The sequence below is a fragment of the Lytechinus variegatus genome, chromosome 9 (genome assembly GCF_018143015.1).
Source record: "Lytechinus variegatus isolate NC3 chromosome 9, Lvar_3.0, whole genome shotgun sequence".
Lineage (NCBI taxonomy): Eukaryota > Metazoa > Echinodermata > Echinoidea > Temnopleuroida > Toxopneustidae > Lytechinus > Lytechinus variegatus.
The window spans coordinates 13,276,801-13,296,739 of NC_054748.1; the positions used below are offsets into that span (position 1 = coordinate 13,276,801).

The 19,939-nt window shown below is 35.0% G+C and overlaps 1 protein-coding gene across 3 annotated transcripts in view; it reads left to right on the plus strand.

Moving 5' to 3' along the window:
* The window catches only part of LOC121421980 (beta-1,4-galactosyltransferase 5-like), a 34,989-nt gene that overhangs the window by 1,696 nt on the left and 13,354 nt on the right, over positions 1 to 19,939 (plus strand). The window contains exons 1-3 of one of the 3 annotated variants that reach the window (XM_041616781.1): positions 5,331 to 5,348; positions 9,819 to 9,979; positions 12,941 to 13,048. In XM_041616781.1, the coding sequence (XP_041472715.1) occupies positions 9,862 to 9,979; positions 12,941 to 13,048 (226 nt within the window). In that variant the 5' untranslated portion in view covers positions 5,331 to 5,348; positions 9,819 to 9,861. Of the gene's footprint in view, positions 1 to 5,330; positions 5,349 to 9,818; positions 9,980 to 12,940; positions 13,049 to 19,939 lie in introns of those variants that run through there. The other 2 variants (XM_041616782.1, XM_041616780.1) reach the window with 2 other exon arrangements.

The window sequence follows — 19,939 nt, forward strand, 5'->3', positions numbered from 1 at the left end:
ACGTTCAATTCAATTCTTTATTCCATTTCCATTCAAACCAAAATACAAAGTAATATACAGTAATACAAATCAAGTACAATGTTACAGACGTCGAGCATTCTTACTTCGTAAAACAACAAAAAACAGTATATATTGAACATAAATGGAAATGAGGGGGGACCACTAAAAAGCAAAGCTTGTAAAGCGTGGATCCCCTTCGAAATGAAGAAAATATAGTCGACTTATTCATATATGCGTGTATATGCAGGAAAGAAAATTTAGAAGGAACTAAAAGGTCTAAATCATATTAATGTAAACATGATTACTGCAAAGCTATTCACACAAAGAGGTCTTCGCTGGGAAGGATACGTTGCGCAATAAATTCAATCACAAAATGCTTCTTCCTGTACTTTCCGATTTCTTTTCAAATAATAACAATTTGCATTCATATCCAACACGGACCTGTCAAAATATATACCTAGACAATCCTAGAACACTATCAGCACATAAAACACTCAGACATCATGGGCCTGACATATGGTATACATTAACAGATTCACTCAAACATTTCTCCCTTTATAATAAGTATGCCACTATAATATAAGCTTGACTGCGTGGCGGCCCCAGAAAACAATTCCAAGTTATTTATCATACTATCTTAACGTAATGATCGCCAGGAAATGGCAAGGGGCCAACACAATAAAAAAAAGAATCAAATCAAAACATAAATTGTAAGGGCCAGGCGTCCCCCCCCCTTGCCATTATGCACCTGCACCCTTACTTTAAGATAGTATGATAAATAATTTGTAATTGTTTTGGGGGCTGTCATACAGTCAAGCTTAGCAACCTTCTAACTAAATCGATATGTAATAGAAAATGCAATTTTGTTTCAATGATTTGCTTGTTACTTTATTACCTGTATTTTTCTTTGTTAATGTGTTTTTTTTAATGTTGTTGAAACCAATAAATGGAAATGAAAAAAGAACGGAGTCACTGAAGAGCAGAAGCGACATTACACATGGAATTCTGATTTTTAAAATCTATTTAGTATGATTTTATCCGAATATTGGTAATGATGGGCCTGTGAATTAAAAATATGATCAAAACATTTGATACACCCTTTAAAAAGTGAACGTTTCCCAATATTGTGCTGTCATGTTTGTTAGCTAGGTAACAAATAGAGCACGTTTCATGGGGAATTTAACACAATATGTATGCGAACATTTAATTTAAATGTTCACAAATTTATTTCTTCATACTCACATATATTTGAGTATGTCTTTGTATGTATGGTTGTTTTTATGAAAATGAATTCTTCGTCTTTGTTTATTTGTTTACTGTTTGTATCTCTTATTTGTATGTATGTATATATATATATATTGCAGTGCCTAGTCCACTGACGGGGTTACCAATGGGTAAACAAATAGATAAATAAATAAATCGATAAATAGATTTTGCGTAATTCACATATAATTGGGCGTTATTACCGAACCAACTTTTGTTTCCTTTTAAGCCAGCATGGGTTTAACCTTTTTAGCCTTTTTTGCTTTAATTACTTTAAATAAAAGTACATATAATTAACACGATTCGTTGAGATGTGTATTCATATAAGCTTCTTTCTCTCTTTCTATTTTATCCATGCATTTTTTATTTTATTTTTTTTTTTTGGGGGGGGGTGCTTAAACCGAAATGAAGTCAGGGTATATTTGGCATTTCAAGGTCATCGACTATATAGTTTATCAGTTACCATGAAATCAATAATTATCATTAAATTCTCTAGAGCACAAAATATATTAATAAGAGAGTATAATTAAGTGTACTCAATGTACCAAAATTACGTGCATGATTTGAAAGGGGAAAAAAGCACTGCTAGACGGATGAGGAATTAATCTTCTCGCGATGGTAAAATTAACATATGTTTAGTGCACGGCTGGGGTGCGGCATTCTAGCCTTTATTTACCTAGAGGCCAAGTTACACCGGAACCGCATTCTGTACACCCTCCGCCAATACGAGAAAATTCAGGAAGAATTTGGGAACATTCGAATCCACAGAAAGCATCCGAATTAGGACGAATTCGGTACGAATCGGTCCGAATTTATTCGGGAGAATTCGGTTTTGGTGTAACCTTGGCTTTACCAAGGAGTTTTAATAAGTGGAGAAGCATCCAACACATTCCCTTTTCATCAGCAACTTTGATGCCGCTAGGATATAATGTGTTATGTAACCTTGGCTTTACCAAGGAGTTTTAATAAGTGGAGAAGCATCCAACACATTCCCTTTTCATCAGCAACTTTGATGCCGCTAGGATATAATGTGTTAGACGTTCAGCCCTTTCACACGGTGAAAAAAAATTGTAATTTGAATGATGATTCCAGTGAGAAGGCTAATGACGAATATTTAGCACGTGTGAAACCAAACTAGAACATAATTAGAATCACTAACGCCAATCACAAACACGATTACAATAGCAATCGTCATTACAATGATGATTCAAGATTCACGTGTGAAAAGGCCCATGATTATTTTCCATAAGATTTTTCTTGCAGATAGACACAAGATTCCAACCTGACTACAGACTTGCTGGCCACTACAATAGAAAATATGTTTTTTGTAATGATACTTACTTTTCGCTACCTGCATGTAGTAGGGTATTATGAGTAGCCACATTGCTAACTTTTACGGGGGAGCAAATATAAATGTTGCAATGTCTATTGAAATATGATTTGAAATTACTCTATTGGTCGCATGTGGCCCAACTGTGTCACAAATGTATATATTCCCTCAAGCTAATCTTTATTTTTTGCAATGTGGGAGTGTGAGAAATTTTGTAAAAATTCAGTGTTGATTTAAAAATTGTCAAAGTGTAAGGGTTACACATTTTGAAACAATTATTATCATACAATATTTTGCCCGATTTCAGATTATCATGAAATAAAAATGGGAATATTTCCAATTCTTTTTGTCAACACAATTGTCACTGTCTAGGGGTTTTCATATTTTGAAATAATTTTTGTACAATATTTCGCCCAATTTCAGACCATAATAAGGCTTTAACATATATTTGGTCATGTACTCAAAATCCTCATTTTGTAATGTAATAAAACTGGGAATATTTCCAATTATCTATTTTCAACAAATCACTTTTCATTTTTCCGATGAAATGGCCACAAAAGGATAAACCTACACCTGTGTATTCTTTTCTATTTCTTTAGAAATTCGAAGCTACATGAATTAATTTCCATGATTTCTTAGCCCTAAATAGACTGCCTAAGAAGAAAGGCCCCCTTGTGATCTCGGCTGTCGATCGCGCGATCGCGACGAAACTTGGCACGCGCGTTACCCATGGCATAACCTACAAAACTACAAAATCATTTTTTGTGTTAATTATGCTAATTTATGCGTAAAATCAATGTTTTGCTTTAATTAACTAAATAATGCCCCTAAAATACTAATTTTTGGTACACAGACACTTTATATGAATCTGATCAAATGTACTAAAAAATTCAAAATCACATTTATTTTCTTATGTATTTTATTGTTTTCTAAATTTCTGATGTATTTCTCTGTTTTTCGACTTTCTGTCTTTTATTGTTTTTTCAATGGAATTGTCGGAGACTTTTTTAGACCATAACTAAGATGGAATTAATTGATTTTAATCAGTAAAAGGAAAAATAATGATACATTTATGAATTTTGGTTAAAAACACTATTTGCATTGTATTTGTACACAAATTCACGTTTTTGAGTAATTTTGGGTCTGCATGCACTAACAAAATGTTGCATAATTTCGGAACCCCGTACCCGGGGGTCGCATATTTGGTTTCAAAAGTTGCGCGGGACTTGAATGCAAAAAGTCAGCGAACGACGCGGTCACAAAATTTCGCGCAGCGGATTAATCACGAAAAATGTCGAGGGGGGGCTGAATCAGCCCCCAATCTTTTTATGTTAAAACTCCTTGATTTTACTGACTAAACTGCCACTAAATGAGAGCAATGGAGACAGAGATAAGCTTTTTAGTGAAGATTACGCCAACGTATTTTTTTTTTCAATTTCAATTCAATTTTTTTTATATTCATATTCAGACATAAAACATATCAACAAACACAAACATACATAATACACAGAGCAAAATAAAAGTCAAAATAGATACTTCAGCTACAAATAATAAACAAAAGTGATCGGTAAATAAATAAGCCGTAGATTCAAAACACATTTTGATATTTAAATTATTGAAAATTACAGGTCATAGTTTATGACAAAGAAAATAAGGGGCTTACTAAAATGCAAAGCTTGTAAGCCCATCTGGAAATAAAGTGTGATTTCAACCATTGACAACTAAAAGTAGAGTTGGGTAAAAAGAAAATCAAGTATAACGAAATGCATTATGGGTTTTTGATATTTAGAGAGAGAGAGGGAGAAGAGGAAGAAAAATAAGCATGTCAAGATAAAAACAGAAAATCACAGATTAAAAAAGAAAGGAAGAAAGTGGTTAGATAAAGAAAACGGAAAACGAGTCTCGTGTTCATTTAGAAAGAGAAATAGAAAAAGGATCGAAAGTCAAAATATCGTGCCAAATGCCACAATCGATGGGACATGGAAAATGAATCATGATGACTCGAGACACAACTATAAATTATGATCTAGCAGAGCCTCTCATGACGTTAGGTGTTATAATATTTACACTACGAGCTACATGTACAGAACATACATTTCATTAAATGGTCGCTTCGTGAATTTGACACTGACAATGCGAGTCATTTTAAGATTCACAGGAAATTGGCATCCGCAGATACGTAACCAAGTACTTAAAAATTATGAATTATTAAAGATTATTCATTTATTGACGTTAATATTTCTTTTTCTTTTCACATCAGTTTAGGTTGTATATATCTGCCGATTCTATAAATTACATGTATAGTTTTTTTTTACGGCAGGAGTATCTAATTTGATTTTATTATAGTTTAGGATTTTCACTTTTATTAATTTTGTAATCGTTTCATCTAACCATATTATATTTCGTTAAGTTTGTATTATAAAGACCTGTTATAAGTAATGTGATTTCTATTCCTTTGGATTTGTTATTTGTAATTTATTCATGTTTTATTCTAATAGCATCGGTTTTCTTGGGTTCTCCGATCTATCTTGGCACTATTTGTGAATCCTTTATCTTGTTTTTTCTTTTAGTTTTGATAATTAAATAAATGAAATGAATAGAATTTGATTGGAATGTGTTGAAACAATCAATGCAGAATGATAAAGTTTCAATGTGGTTCATGTGGGAAAAGTTATCATTAAATGTAACAAAGTCATATAAAAGCCTACGCTCTAACTCATTTTTTTTTCATTGGCAGGTTCGCAAATTGATAATCGTAAGTTATCAGACCTTGGTCTCCTTTTACATTAGAATAGATCAAACCATTCACAAGCCGAACTACATTAAAGGTCAAGTCCAGCCCAGAAGAATGTTGCTTTGAATAAAAAAAGAAGTCAAACTTGCCTAACGCTGAAAAATCAAAAATACAAAATCCCTTTCAAGTTGTTCCACAGGGCTGTATTCTGTCGCCTCTGCTCTTTAAATGCAGCTTTTCTGAACAAACTTTGCAAATACATGATAAAAAATGCCTATGTAGCAGTAGTAAAGAAATGTTTTAGAAAATTATCATGGTTTTGATCCTGAAATCACTGAAATAGTATGATCTTCTCTGGCACATATACTCTTTCCCCATTTTTTCACAATATATATTAATATGTGTGTGTCATTAAGGTAATGGAGAATGTGTACACGTATTGTAGAGGCCTTTTTATCACCAGTCCATTTCATAAAACTTCTTAAGTTCGAATCATTGTCATTTCTTTTAGCTTGATATGAGGAAACAAGTTTTCATTATTAAGTAAACTACTCTATTACATATTAATGCTTGGAAAGAAAGAAATGATCTACAAAAAACGGTTTTACGTAAACACGAACTCGTTTATGTTATTTTCAATTTGATATTCTAATTATAGACATGTATTTGAACGAGGCAAATAACACAATTAAAGCTGTTAACGATCATTGCTATATTCAGTCATACACGCAGTAAAACGTTGTGTATTTTTATACACTACGCTGTTTACTACACGAGCTATACAGTAGTTGTTAAACAGTTTAAACAAGTGAATCTGGTTTTAAACAACCATGTTTAATTCATTGAAGATTAAACATCAATTATGCTTAATATTGACTGTTTCAAACACTTGTTTCAGCAATAGATAATACCAAATAGCGTTGTGTACAAAATCTAAGCTGCATTTTTACTCTGTGATAAAACACGTGTTTTTTGGTCATACATGTATTGCCATTGATCAAGGAAATTGTCCTTGGAACTGATTAATGTTGAAGGTGTGTGTGTGTGTGTGTATGGTGTATGCGTGATCATGCAGTGTGTGTATTTATTCGTATGTATCTCCAATGGGTTAGCATTGTACTATACACAATGTATCGTATTTCAGAACCATTATTGGCTTGAAGTGAAAGAAGTGTTCCTGCTTTTCATTTCATGGAATCATTGGGTCATCTTAAATTAAGTGTCATTAGGGAAATCTGGTAATATTATATCATCAAACTTCCTCATAACAGGTTTAGCATTATACCTATAGTACGGTGTATTGTATTTCAGAACATTTACAAGACCCTTATTGGCTTGAAATGCAAGAAGTGTTCCTGCATTTCATTTCATGGAATCATTAATGAGTCATCTTAAATTAAGTGCGAACAGGAATATCATCATCAAACTTCCCATGAAATGTGTGCTTCATTGTAAAATGTAGTATAACATTTCAATTCCATTCAATACAAACTGACAATATCAGTTACTTTTCCTTTTCAGTCTTTTCATATTCACAAAGCTCATGATGATATCATAGCGCAATTTACATACGACACTTAAATCAATATACACCAGGAAACTGAAATTCGATGCAAAGTAGTATATGCCGAGCAGAACGCAGGGCTTATACACAGAAAAAAAAAATACTGCTAGCTGTTTACTAAACATGCTATATGACCATGGGAGCATTTCTTTAACCGATATAAACAACCATGCTCAATTAATTGAGAATTAGATATTAAAACTCAAACTTTTTTGTTTAAGATTTTACACACCTGTTTAAAATGTTTAAACACAATGTAAGGTTCATACAGTATATAGTAGCCAGCGTTGTATAAAAAATTAAATAATGTTTTAACTGTGTAGGATGAGGACTCCCATTTGTAAGTTCAAAAGTTGAAAATGACTCACACGAGAAGCTCCAAACCTCCATCTAATTTTCAGCCTGAGTGCAAACGATTCAACATTATTAAACATTTAAAGGACAAGTGCACCCAACAAAAGTTTTATTCAAATAAAAGAGAAAAATGCAACAAGCATAGCACTGAATATTTCATCAAAATCGGATGTAAAATAAGAAAGTTATGACATTTTAAAATTTTGCTTAATTTCACGAAAGAGTTCTATTCACATCCTGGTCGGCATGCAAACGAGGAGACTGATGACGTCATCCACTCACTGTTTCTTTTGTATTTTATTACATGAAATATGAAATATTCTAATTTTCTCCTCTTTATCATGAAACAATGATTAATTCCTTGTTGAATTAGCCTTGCTTAATACAATATGGTTCATTCGAGTTGGTCCTTGTTGTCAAATCTGTGAAAAAAAATAAATATTGTATAATTCAAACAATAAGAAACAAAAGAAATAGTAAGTGGGGGACATCGTCGAGTGTCTCATTCGCATGACACTGACCTGTGCATATCACTGTTTTGTGAAAAATAAGCGAAACTTTAAAATGTCATAACTTTCTTATTTTACATCCGATTTAGATAAAAAAAATTCTGCGTTATGATAGCTTGATTTTTCTCTATTTATTCGAATCAATGTTTTTTGGGGGGTGGACTTGACCTTTAACATTATTTTGTTTGATCATCCCCAACCGATGCAAGCTTTCTGTAATCACGATAGGAATATGGTTTTATGGAGGTTAGGTTTAAAGTTTGGCTTAACTTGCACATTTTCCATCGTGGAAGCGCGGTGGTGTAGCGGTTCTGACTCTCGCCTTGCAATCAGATGGTCGTGTGTTTCGAATCCCACCATGGCCTCAGCGTCCTTTGGCAAGGCGTCAATCCACACTTTGCTTTGCAACTCTAATCCAGGTGCTAATTGGGTACCTGTACGACATTGTGGTTGGTTTAGCAAATGCGCGCCTAACAGGCAGCCAAAAATCTATGAATCCAGCGACCGGGTAATAATAATTGTGAAGCGCTTTGAGCAGTTTATTGATAAAGCCTAATATAGAAGCCAATTATTATCATTATCGGAGAAATTGTCATGGAAACCCTATTTTCTGTGATCTAGATTCGTGGCGTTTAAACAGTGCTTCGTCATGCAAGCCGTGTCGACGCTGCTCTTTATGGTCCTCTCGAATCGCAAGTTTCCACCAACGAAATAACACATCAATATAACGCTGATCTATTTCTGTGGTTTCTTTCAGCCATTGTGGTTCGACAATCAACACGTCCATTTCTCATTCACAAACACACATTCTATTCAAGCTCATGATTGTACTCTCATATACTCAACCTGATTCTGCTTTAGATCCGAGGGGCTTTGATAAACTCGTTTTTAATCTAAATTAGAATGGTGCATGGATGGAAAGACTGGGGGTGTAGAGATCCCCCTCCCCCTGCATCTAATTGATGTTATAGCATGTTTGCGATGAATTTGTAAATATTGTCATGCTCTTTCCTCTACAATAAAAAGACAATTTTCATTATTGTTAATCTTATTTAACTACTTGTTTTATTATGTATTGACACCTTCATTTAATGATTCCTTGGTATTGATTGATTGATTGGTTGGTTGATTGATTGATTGATTGATTGATTAATTGATTGATTTAATTATTTCTTTCTTGTCTTGTTAATGTCCATTTCCGAAACAAATTTGATTTAATTTTCATTCCTATTCATATGTACATTGAAATAAGAATTCAGAACCAAAGTTCAAATTTAAGTTGAAACTTCATATTCTTAAAGACAGACGCAGTAAACTCAAGGGCGGACTCTCATATATTTCATGTTCCTCTCTACAATTGAAAACGCATTAATTATTCATCTCTATTCATTTATTCATTCATTCATTTATGTATCTATTTATTTATTCATCCATTTTATTCATTACAAATTATTCATAATAAGATCAGTTAAATTACCTTTTTTGCATCAATGTCATCGATTCATTTTGCTCGATGATAAATTCCTTCATTCCATTCATTTCTCAATATGCCAGATTTAGATCCAGATGCAAATTTCACATTCATATTCAAATTAATCAAAATCATGTTAGACTTAATATTTTCTTGACTTAGTCTTTGACTTCGATTCAAAATACAATCATTTACACTCAAATTAAAATCAAAATCTAAATCCAACCCAGATCAATTTGAATGTAAACCTGAATTCGAATTCGGATCCAAAGCAAACATAGGCCAATTGGATTCAAGTCAATATTCAAGTTCAAATCTGACTTCGAATCCAAATCCAAACCCAAATTCAAATCAAAATTCAAAATTTAAATTCCGATGGAATTGAGATCAAGCTGCAAATTCAAATTTCATTTTAAATTTATATTCAAAGACCGTGAAAACAACAAATCTTGATTTGAAATTAGATCCAAAATTCAAATCCAAAGTAAGATTAAAATTCAAATTCAAAAATGAATACGAATTCGGATAAAAGTTTTATTCAAAGACTTATTTGAAAATTCAAATTCATTTGATGTTTTTTTTTTATATTACAGTAGTGAAAATCGAGAAGCGAGTGAAAGATCGGCTTATAGTAGTATGAAGTCAAGGAACATTCGGGTTATCTACCTCATAATATTATGCACCACAACCTTTACCACCATATGGCTACAAAGTGTATCACTATCACCAGGTACAGATTCAAATGCTGAATTTGGTAAGTGAGATTTTAATCATTTTAATTCAGTTAACATGATAATTGTTCGATATTTATTTTTGATTCTATTAATTCCTATTTATTTGTTTATCTATTCATTATTACTTTATTACTTGATTCATTTATGTATTAATTTATCTATTTATTTATTTCCATTTTTATTTCAATAGGGTATCATTTTCTGTTGACAATTAATCCAAGCTGGATAAAGTTTATGTCTCATACTTAGCTGATAAATGGGGAGGCATCGAGGGGCACCCTCCAAAAGAAAAATAAAAAAGGACTCACTTTTTTAAAGAGGTTTGACACAGTGTTGGAGGGGGGGCTAAGATCGGCGAGAATCAACATGGAGGCTACATACCATGGGCGTTTGAGTATATACATATGTATGGATGTTTATATTATGTATGCATGTATTAATGTATGTGTGTATATATATATATATATATATATATATATATATATATATATATATATATATATATATATATATATATATATATATATATATATATATATGTACATACATATATATATATTTATTTATATATATAAACATATATATACACATACATACATTGTACATATATAGATATATTCTTGCACGGGTTTGGGACTTTAAGGTCTCATCTTTCAAATAAAAATGTTAAATTTTAGTGAGCTTTGTCCATTTTTGTAAAGCTCGCAGAAATAGGTTCCCTCAGAAATGCTCTTATTCACGCTGGGTCAGGGAAAAATGCGAAAACAGACTTACCGTGGAGTACATTTCTTAATATTTCTTTTGATTTTTTTTGCGAATTTAAATAAAACGGATACATTGAAGTGTTTTGTAACAGCTTTGCCACCAGAATTAAGAATTATTAGAAATACTAATTAATCAGAATTAAGTTTAACCCTAGGTTAACACAACCTTTACCGTCTTTTGAGAGTTTTTGTGTGGTATCTTGTCTTCAAATTGTTTTTGCTCACTGGTGCTGCACTCAACCCAGGTGAGGAAGAAATTCCTTGAATGCTTGAGCGCCTAGGCAGCTCAGCTAAATCCGGGGTAATAATAATAGCAGGGCCAGCTGGTAGAACAGTTTTCGAAACTAAAAGTGGCTACCCTGGATAACTATGCCTAAATTAATATCATTATTAATATTATTATCATATAATATATTATCATTTGTGCCAGCTGGATCTGTTGACACAACTGAATGTATTAAAATAAAAGTTAATTTCAGACATCTCCTGCATTCTTTCACTAAGTTTTTTAATCATTTAAAGTGGGACCACATTCCATATTCATGTTATCCTTGTTTTGCCACACTTTTCCTAAGCTTGACAATGATTAAGAAACCAAAATCAAGCCTAAGCTATTTCATGTGAATCACAGCCCGTGTAAAGCCGATGTCATCATGATGGCATCGGTGTGTGGGGAAGGGGCACAATGACGCTCTATGAAGTGTTTTGGGACAAGGGAACAAGCTAAAGGATATCTTCAAGTCAATCTTTCTAGCCAAAGTCTATGTGCTCTTCATGATTAATGTATACTTTTATCATGTTTTTTGACATAACTATTTCCAAGCTCTGCACAAATCATTTTTCTCGAACTTTTCAAAAGTACATGGTGCTTTCTCAAGCAGACATAATTAAATGGCAATTATATCGGCATTTGCTTGAAGACATCTGCTTAAATGTGGAAAAAACTTCGGGATATTACAATTCGGGATATTACAAATAATTTTATAGCATAATTCATAGGTTTAAACTTTGTTATACGCACTGTATATACATGTGTGTAAGTGGTCTCGACTCCGTTCAGTTAAATCATATATTTTCTAGGATCCAAGATTTTGATGTTTCGATATGATGACCCCATCTTGAAAACGTGCAAACTTTTTTTTTAATCACTTTATTTGCAATTCTGCACATACATATACATATATTTCATTTCTCATTTCATTTAGAACAAAAATACAAATCAAGAAAATACTTTTGGTCAAAAGAGTGAATTCAATGTAATAACAAAATACGTGTCATCATTACATCTAAGATAACTTAATGGTATTGTTTAACTTTGTGAGCAGCCGATTTAAAAGATTCTCGAACCAAGATGAAACATGTGTACAAGTGCATGTATTAGAACTAATAAACCCTGAAAACAACCATTACTGAGAATAAAAAGCTAAAACTACCAGGCAAACCCCGATTTTGTAAATAGGCGTCTTATAGACACCTAAATAGTACACATAAGTTTATGGGATGAAATTAAAATGGTGTTTCCGGTCACTTTATATATCAATTTCAATTTTTGAAGCACTAAATAATCATTTTCGAACGCAATTTTTTCTGGGCTTCATTTTTGGAACATATCACAGACACAGGTGACAAGTGTGACCTTCTAGCTCAGATTTTTTAAAAGTCAAACCAATGTTGACCAATCACTTTAATGGAATTGTATACCTAGTTACAATCAAAATATAATATAGATTTGTGAAAATGGAGAGGCCCACTTAAAAGCAAAGGTTTGTATTTTGTGGACCCCTCAAGGAAATGCAACATAAAAGGTTATGATGACATTTATGGGCACATGCATGGCATAGGAGCATGATATATATACCACTATAATTTATATAACATAGTGGTGACATTTGATCATGCTAAAACCTTTAAAATGCACGTATCCTCTCCATGGAATGCAGGATAATGTTAATATTATTTTCCCAGCTTTACCCGTGCTGCCTACAGGCGCTCAAGCATTCGAGGAATTTCTTCCTACCGGGTACCCATTCACCTCACCTGGGTCGAGTGCAGCAAAAATGCGGGTAAATTTCTTCCTGAAGGAAAAACGTCATGGGGAATCGAACCCACGTCTCTCAGACCGAAAGACGAGAGTCGAAACCACTAGACCACGACGCCCCCACTTAATGCGTTTTTATGCAAAGAGTTTATTTGGCATCATCTTTATATTTTCAACAGCAGCACCATTCGAAATGAAACGCGAGAGTGGAGTTGTTGATGTAGAAGCTACCGAATTACAGCCGGAACGAACCCCTTTAAATGTGGCGAGAAACAGGAAGAGATTAGGTAAGTGTTCTCGACTCCTTTCAGTTAAATTAGATTTTTTCTAGGATCCATGATTTTGATTTATGATGACGCCATCTTGAAAACGTGCATATATTTTTTTATATCACTTTATTTGCAAATCTGCACATCAAAGGAATACAATATACGCCAATGTCACTTCCCTTTAATGAGGAAATGCAGGGCAATGAAATTCAATACAGAACTTCTGAAGAAAAAAATGACAAATCTTAGAATATAATACAATAATCAAAATAATTATTCAGGAAAAAAAATATTATTCGGGTACTGACACCTACAATTGAGGCGTTGATGTGCATAGAGGAGCACACCAATCATTTTACTCCGTGTTAAATGTTTGGTGTTAGTTTAACACCCACAAACTACAAGTCGGACGTCGTTTTGTGTCCAAGAAAATTGGCAAGCCCAAAAAAAGTTTTCACAAATTAATGAAGGTCGTTTTGGTTCCAATGATCTAAAAGCAGAAAAAAGAGGGGCGGGGTCAACACGAAATATTGGTCAATTTCCATACATTTCTCCTATTTGACATACCTACCAGATTTCAAGGGGGTGCTGACTATGGTAAATAATACTCGCAGCACCCCGTGGGAAATCTTCATGGTGCTTCAGCACCTCCGCTTCCTGCTTCAGTGGAGGAGCCGTGTTGGAGTGGTTCTGACTCTCGCCTTGTAAACAGAGGGTCGTGTGTTCGAATCCCACCGCGGTCTGGCGTCCTTTGGCAAGGCGTTAATCCACACTTTGCCACTCTTGACCCAGGTGCTAAATGGGTACCCGGTAGGATGTGAAAGTCATTGTAGCTTGTCCAGTACTGTGTGCGCCTCACAGGCGACTGACTGGAATACTCCCCAGGGAGTGGAGGATGTGCACACATTGTGTGCGGGAATGACTGATTGAATCCGATGACTGGGGTAATAATATATCTGTAAAGCGCTAAGACACGTCGTTCCGATGGATTAAACGCTATATAAAAGCGGATCATTATTATTCCCAGGGCGGGTGTTATTACAACACCTTCACTCTTTGAGTAAATGAATGTGAATGAAGTACATTCATTTCCAACAAATAAAAGCAACAATACATTTTATGAATTTGAAAAAAAAAACAATGGGTGTAGCCACTCAGAAAGCACAGCTTGTGATGAGTGCACCGTGACATAAACAATAAATCACCTAGTACATGAAAGAAACTTATCTAAACAGAGTACAATACAAAACAAGGGGAAGGGGGGGGGGTGTTGCACCCACAAATGTAATAACGCCCACAAATGTAATAATTTTTGATCGCCCAAAAATGTAATAATGACTTTACCCACAAATGTAATAAATTTAAAGGGATTTTTGGCGAATCCGTTCTAAACTAAAATCCTATAGTAATGCGTTCATATAGCACAAAAGTGCAAAATCTTTTTTTAGACCGGGTGAATAAAACATCAAAGTACAAGTCCAAAGTCTTTCTTCCAGACCCAGTTGTTTCAAAAATTATAATATAAATCCAAAGTCTTTTTTCCAGACCCAGTTGTTTAAAAAAATATAACAAAAGTCCAGTCTTTTTTTCCAGACCCGGTTGTTTAAAAAATTGTGATATAAGTCCAAAGTCTTTTTTCCAGACCCGGTTGTTTCAAGAATTTTAATAAGTCCAAAGTCTTTTTCCTGACCCAGTTATTTCAAAAATAATGATATTCCTGTGGAAAAAATGGGAATCGAGCTTAGTCTTTTCTCCAGACCCAGTTAATTAAAACTGGTGGAATTAATGTCTTTGTTGTCTTTATACGGTGTATATTGTGAATATATGCACTAAGAGTAAATTGAGAATCAAGCGTAGTCTTTTCTCCAGACCCGGTTACCTGTTATTTAAACATTATGAATAACAGTTTAAAAACAGTATAAAGACCCCATAATCTTATTAAGGCTGGATATAGCGTAGTCTTTCAGCCCGACCATTTTTTTCTTAAAAAAACGCTAATAGTAAGAATTTAAAAAAATCAAAGTCTAAGACCAAACAAACCTTCAACCTAAGAACCTGTTTTAAAAGAGGTTTAGAGTGTTGTCTTTATTCCAGACCTAAAACAGTTACGAAAAAAAATTCTAACATAAGACCTTATATTCTTATTCTCGTGGAATAACACGAGTTTTAAAACGTACTCTTTCATCCAGACCCGGCTATTAAAAAAAAGTAACTGAAAAACTTCGAATCTAAGACCAAATTTCCAAAGTTTCACCCAGTAAAAATATGTCTTTTTTAAAATAATACTACTACCAGGCGCGGATCCATGGGGGGGCCGAGGGGGCCTCGGCCCCCCCCCCTTCGGCTAAAAAAAAGAGAGAAGGAAAGAAAGAGAAAAAGAGGGGAAGAGGGGAAAGAAAAGAAGAAAAAGAAGAAAGGAAGAAGGGAAGAAAAAAAGAGAGGAAAGAAAAAGGAAAGGAGAGAGAGGAGAGTTGAAAAGAAGAGGGGAAAAGAGAGAGGAAAGGGGGAAGAAAAGAAGAAAAAGGAAAGAGGGGGAAGGAAGGGAAGGAGAGAAAAAGGGGAAAGAAAGAGAAGGAAAAAGAGAGGGAAAGGAAAAGGAGAAAAAAAAGAGAGAGAGGAAAAAGAGGAAAGAAAAGGAGGAAGAGAAGAAAAGAAAGGGAGAGGGAGGAAAGAAGAGAAGAAAAAAGAGAGGGAAAAGAAGAAGGGAAAGAAAAAAGGAGAAGAGGGGAAAGAAAGAGAAAAAAGAGGAAGAGGGGGAAGGAAGAGAAGGAAAAGGGAGGGGAGGGAGAAGAAAAAAGAGGAAGAGGGGAAAAGGAAAAGGAGAAAAAAGGAAAGAGAGGAAGAGGGAAGAAAAAAGGAAAAAAGAGAGAGAAGGGGAAAAAAGGGGGAAAGGAAGAGAAGAAAAGGGGAAAGGAAGAGAAGAAAAGGGGAAAGAAAGAGAAGAAAAGGGAGGGGGAGAGGGGGAAGAAAAAAGAGGAAGAGGGGAAAGAAAAGGAGAAAGGGGAAGAGGGAGGAAAGAAAAAAAAGAGAGGGGAAAGAAAAGAAGAAAAAAGGGAAAAAGAAGAGGGGAAAGAAAGAGGAAGAGGGGAAGGAAGAGAAGAAAAGGGAGGGGAGGGGGAGAAAAAAAGAGGAAGAGGGGGAAAAAGAGAGAGAAGAGGGGAAAAGGAGAAAAAAGAAGAGGAAGAGGGATGAAAAAAGAAAGAGAGAAAGGGGAAAAGAAGAGAAAAAAAGGGGAGAGGAAGACGGGGAAAGAAAATGATGTTCGAACCAAAAGGGCGCTGAAATAATGTTCGAAGAAATGTCAAAATGCTGTTCGAACTGGGGGCAGAATTGATGTTTGAACGGGGGGGGGGGGGGGCGAATTGATGTTCGACGTAGGGGCGCCAAATTGATGTTGGAACTAGGGGCGCCAGATTGATACTCGAGCTAGGGGGGGGGGGTGGCGAAATGGTATTCGAACTAGGGGCGCCAAATTGATGTTGGACCTACATGTAGGGGCGCCGAATCGATATTCGAACTAGAAGGGCGCCAAAATGATGTTCGAAGGGATGCCAAAATGATGTTCGAACTGGGGGCCAAATTGATGTTCGAACGGGGGGGGGGCCGAAGTGATGATCGACCTACATGTAGGGGCGCCGAATTGATATTCGAACTAGGGGCGCCAAATTGATATTAGACCTACATGTAGGGGCGCCGACTTGATATTCGAACTAGGATGGCGCCGAAATAAAGTTCGAAGGGATGTTAAAATAATGTTCGAAGTGGGGACGCAAAATTAATACTCGAACTGGGGAGGGGGGCCGAATCGATGTTCGAGCTAGGGGAGCGCCAATTGATACTCAAACTAGGGGGTCGCCGAATTGATGTTCGAACTAGGGGGGCGCAAAATTGATACTCGAGCTAGGGGGGAATGATATTCGAACTAGGGAAGGCAAATTGAGTTCGAAGGGATGCCAAAATGATGTTCGAACTGGGCGCCGAATTAATGTTCGAACGGGGGGGCACATTGATGATCGACTTACATGTAGGGGCGCCGCGCCGTACTGATATTTGAACTGCCGCCTTGTTGTTGGCTCATTGTTCCATATATTGAAAGTTTTTAAATGCCTTGGCCTTGAGGTTTTTAGGCCTTGGGGTTCCATGCCTTGGCCTTGGGGATTGAAGCCTTGGTCTTGGGTATTAAAGCCTTGGCCTTGGAGGTTTGAGCCTTGTCTACAACACTGATGGATATATTGATAGATATTATTTACAGAAATTTTGAAGTTTACTTGCACACACTAAGAAATAAAGGTTTAGAATTGAACCCCAAAAGGCTGATGCAAAATCAGCACCCTATGGGTTCAAAAATTGAACCCCTGATTTGGGGTTCAAAAATTAAACCCTGCGGTTGGGGTTCATTTTTGCACCCTGCGGGTTCAAAACTGCAACCCTAGGGTTTCAATTTGAAATTTAGGGGTGCAGTTTTGAACCCGCAGGGTGCAAAAATGAACCCCAACCGCAGGGTTCAATTTTTGAACCCCAAATCAGGGGTTCAAATTTTTAACCCATAGGGTGCTGATTTTGCATCAACCTTTCGGGGTTCAATTTTGAACCTTTATTTCTTGGTGTGCAATATGTAAAAGAATAAATGAAACATTCATTGTAAAGGTAAAAGTTTCGGATGCGTGTTTTATTTTTTGACGAATCGTCAAATACTCAAATAACTGAAATAACTGTATGGTTTTTATCGTTCCTATATTGTTGTTTCATGTAGTAATGCGTAAAAGACAGCTATATACAGTTCATGATACGACACCTTTTCGTTTCCAACCTACAGTGGGAAATCACGTTTTATTATTTTTTAACGAATTCCACTGAAACTATACACAACAAAAAAGTAAGTCCCCCCTTAAACAAACATCAATAATTTCCGAACCAATGCGAGTTTTTAATATATTTTTACATGAGCGTGTAAGTAATTTTATAAGCTTTCCTCTGAGTAAATGTTATGGACGTATTTTACGTCATGCTTTAGTGAGCACCGTCAGAAGGCAAAAATGTCACTTTTCAAAAGTCACAAGCCAAATTGATTACTTTGATTCCATTTTATTGGAGCTAATTCCACATTCTCATCATGAAAAATGGTCAGAAGGCTTGTAAAAGGTACTTTCTAAAAGATGATACAACTTTTTTGACTAAATTTTACGGTTGAATAAACACAAGTCCAAAATTACTATAATTGAATTTTGTACACATTTCTATCAATAAAAATGATAGAATATGATGACAGTTATTTTGGGGGAGAGCATCTTCAACAATAACCATCGTTTCACGGTTCAATGAATATTTATTGAAAACAAAAATACGATTTTATAAATATCATAGGCATGTATTGTTTCATTTTGGTAACTGAAAATTATCTTTTCTCAACTTTTTCGTTTATGTTCATGACCAATTAACATGCTTCAATGATTCAAAGGCGTTTAATTACACATTCACGCTTGAATGAACATGTGGAATGTGATCAGCTCGTTTTTACGTTATTAGAAAAATGCAATTTGTAACTATGTATATCTTTCACAAACCTCCTTGCATAGTTCATTTGATTTGATTCTTATGAAAATCCCGATGTTTAATGCATCAGTGAGCACACAATATTCGAAAATTATGCAAATGAGAAGAAAGTTCTAGGCCTTAGCCCCACTCTGTGCCGTATCGAATGATTCTTTTGGTGTGCGCGGCTTTTAGATAGTGTTACCTTGAAGCCATGTGCGAAGTTTCATGAAATATTTGTTGGCAGAAGTAACAAAAACCGTCCATGACACAAACCCTCATTTCATATTTGTTAAAATTTTGACTTCCTCTCTCATAGACTTGTGTACATTAAAGGTGCATATATTTAAGAATAAGTAAGCCCTTATTCAATATGTTGGAACTTTTTTCACGGCTGTCTTTAGCAATGTCACTTGGCAGTAATGTTTATCAACCTATGGGCAGTCTTTCTGTGCAAAAATGAAATCGATTTGTATATTCATGGATGAGCGAGCACGCATCAAAGTGGGAAAATTTGTATTTTCAATGTCAAAAACTCATTTTAAAGGGTAATAAAGTGAATATTGGGGGCAAATTCGGTTTCAAATTTGACTTTAATTGCTGTTGTCTTATCATCCATCATTTCTATCACTACACACGTTCCGAACTTTAAATATTTTCATGGTTGAGCGAGCACATTCGAAAACTTAGGTATGAATACTCTTTATACTGCATAAATGCATACTTCCCTAACAATTTCTCATGATCAGTTTAATTTATGGACAAATCAGTCTGTCAGTGGTGGATCCAGAATTTCGAAATGGGGGAGGGGCCTATAATCGGGGAAGACATCAACATTTCCAAATTTTAACATGATCTAACAAGTTTTAGAGGATACTACCATAAACCCCTATGATGATACGTCACAATACAGGGGCCGCGGAACGGTTTTGAAAGTGGGAAGGGGGCTGACCATCCAGAAAATCACAATCGTATGATCATTTTTACATTTGTGTACATGCTTTTGGAAAAAAGTGAGGGGCTGAAGCCCCCAGCACCCCCCCCCCCGCGGCCCCTGCAATACACTGTGTCCACTCAACCATGAACATACAATATCAAAATTGTGTGTGGAGTGGCTAAATGGATAGTAAAACAGCATAACACCATGAAATTCACCTAAAAACAATTTTTGCCCAACTTTGCATATGCACAATCTGAAAATCGATTCTTGTGACTTTCAAAAATAGTCATTTTCAATTCAATCTTTAATCACTCATGCATGACACAACCGATCAATCTCATTTTCACCAGGAGTTGCTTAATGAGTGTAGAATGAGTGTAGAGGTAATGAGTGTAGAAAACCACCTACGAAATATCATATCTCAAAATAATTCTGTT